This window comes from Thermobia domestica, chromosome 9 (genome assembly GCF_964235325.1).
Source record: "Thermobia domestica chromosome 9, izTheDome1.hap1.1, whole genome shotgun sequence".
Taxonomy (NCBI): Eukaryota; Metazoa; Arthropoda; class Insecta; order Zygentoma; family Lepismatidae; genus Thermobia; species Thermobia domestica.
Genome location: NC_137462.1, coordinates 59,782,349 through 59,784,235, shown reverse-complemented (window position 1 = coordinate 59,784,235; position 1,887 = coordinate 59,782,349). Strand labels below are relative to the sequence as shown.

At 40.9% G+C, this 1,887-nt stretch overlaps 1 protein-coding gene across 1 annotated transcript; it reads right to left on the bottom strand.

Moving 5' to 3' along the window:
• Positions 1-534: 534 nt before the first annotated feature.
• On the bottom strand, positions 535-1,887 carry LOC145660826 (uncharacterized). The gene has a single exon (XM_081726245.1). It carries the CDS (start codon positions 1,885-1,887, stop codon positions 535-537), a length of 1,353 nt encoding a protein of 450 aa, XP_081582371.1.

Below are 1,887 nucleotides of genomic sequence, written 5' to 3'. Positions count from 1 at the left end.
AAGTATGGAGGATTTGTATTATTCATTTCACAGACGGTTCCTAGTAGTACATATAAATTAATATCTCTATATTGCCAGGAGCCTGAATCATCGAGGGATAATTACCGTAGTAAGGTAAGTTAAAGGACTTTTTCCACAATATATAATTTATTTTTCATAAATTGTATCCATCCTACTCAGGGGTAAAAGTGGATCTGAGAAGGTAGGGGGACGCAATATATCACGCCGTCCCCCTTGCCTATCTTTGCTCATTGTAATTTTTCTGGAAGTGAAGAGACGTCATAGATATTTTTGGAAAGTGAGGGACGACGTCACTTTTACTTCTGATCCTACTTGAAAACCAATTCAAAGATAATATAATTCGTAAGATATTAGCTACCTTTACATTGTAACTATCCTTTATTAAATCTAGTGCAAGTTTCAACTTCAATTTATTTCGAAATGGAAAGCAATAAGTATTGTTAAGCGGATTTCGGATACAATATTACACGTTTATCATCTTTCTTCTTGTTGGACTAATTGCCATCATTTCCATTAGCCATATCTTCTCTCAAAATATTCCACAAACAGCGAGCGTGCTTCCGCTGCAACCTCATCATTTTTATGTCTTCCGAGATCTCGAATTTTTTTCTCACTGTCACAATAGACCATGTTGCTCACGAGGATGTGCTTGGAATTCAAATCCTTGGAGGCGGACAGAAGATTCTTAAAACTTTTAATAACCATTTTCAAAGTGTCCCACTCTTTAACAAGGAATAAATTGCACAATGGCTTCACAGCTCGATAGCTGTCGGACCTTACGAAGCACTTGCACAGGTTTCTGACCTGTTTTTGAGATCCGTAGTAAGCGATGTTGAGAACTGCCCAGGCGATTACTTTCTTCGTTATCTCATCACAATCTCGCTTCTTCAATTGTTCCTGTAAAGTCTTAAAAGCGTCTGAATTCATTAGCATTTCAATTTCATCCTCAGATCCTGCGCAGATGTTGGACACCAACCGAGCAGCCTCCCTCGTTACTTTCTTCTCTGCGTGACACAACAGTTGAGGAAGAAGTGATATTAGTCCCAGTTTAAGAATCTGTTCCCTCTGGTCGTGAATACTGGTGATTAGATTGTTTACTGCTTCAAGAGCAGCTACGATTATATTGGCCTCTGGCCTGGAGAGAAGATTTAATACCTGATAATGTAATTCTGCGTCGATCACTGCCTGAACTCGCTCCCACTTCTCAAGGGTCAGTTCGCTACTGGTATCAAAAGTGAGACGCGATAGCAGACGACACGCACCAAGAAGTATCACATCGTCTTCTATATTGAGAAGTACCTTGATAACCGGAAGACAATCTTTCAAAATGCCCAGTGGTAATGTGAATTTTTTATGGTCAAGTAGAGTTGTAATGGATTCCATAATATTGATCAATAGGGTTCGTGGTGCATCTGTGTTTATGATGTCCAGGATTTTCGGCACTGTTGACTCTTTCAACACCAGGTCTCTGGCCTCTGGTCCACTCTCTGCCACCAGCGTCAACGTCCACACAGCTTGGTTCACTAAAAGATCCTCTGGAGACCTCAGAAGTTCAACGACTGCTGGAACAGCTCCTAATTCCACCACAGCCTTTGATTCTACGGGTGTTCCGCCTGCTACAAAGGATATAACCTTGCATGCCGATAACTGCAGTACTGGAGTCTGGAAATCCTTTAAGAACTCAATACATTTCTCCAGAATTCCTGATTTTATGATTATCCAGGTGGGCTTTCGACTGATCGTCAGATAGTTGAGAGTATCTTGTATAGCGGCAACCTGCATCGTGATGTCCTCGCTATTTATACGCTGAAGGATATTTCGGATTTCCGCCTGTGAATTTTCATCCTCTGTCTCTTCGTAATCCAT

Bases quoted from the DNA above. Each gene is read 5' to 3' on its own strand.
- LOC145660826 (XM_081726245.1), bottom strand. From the start codon at position 1,887: ATGGATTACGAAGAGACAGAGGATGAAAATTCACAGGCGGAAATCCGA.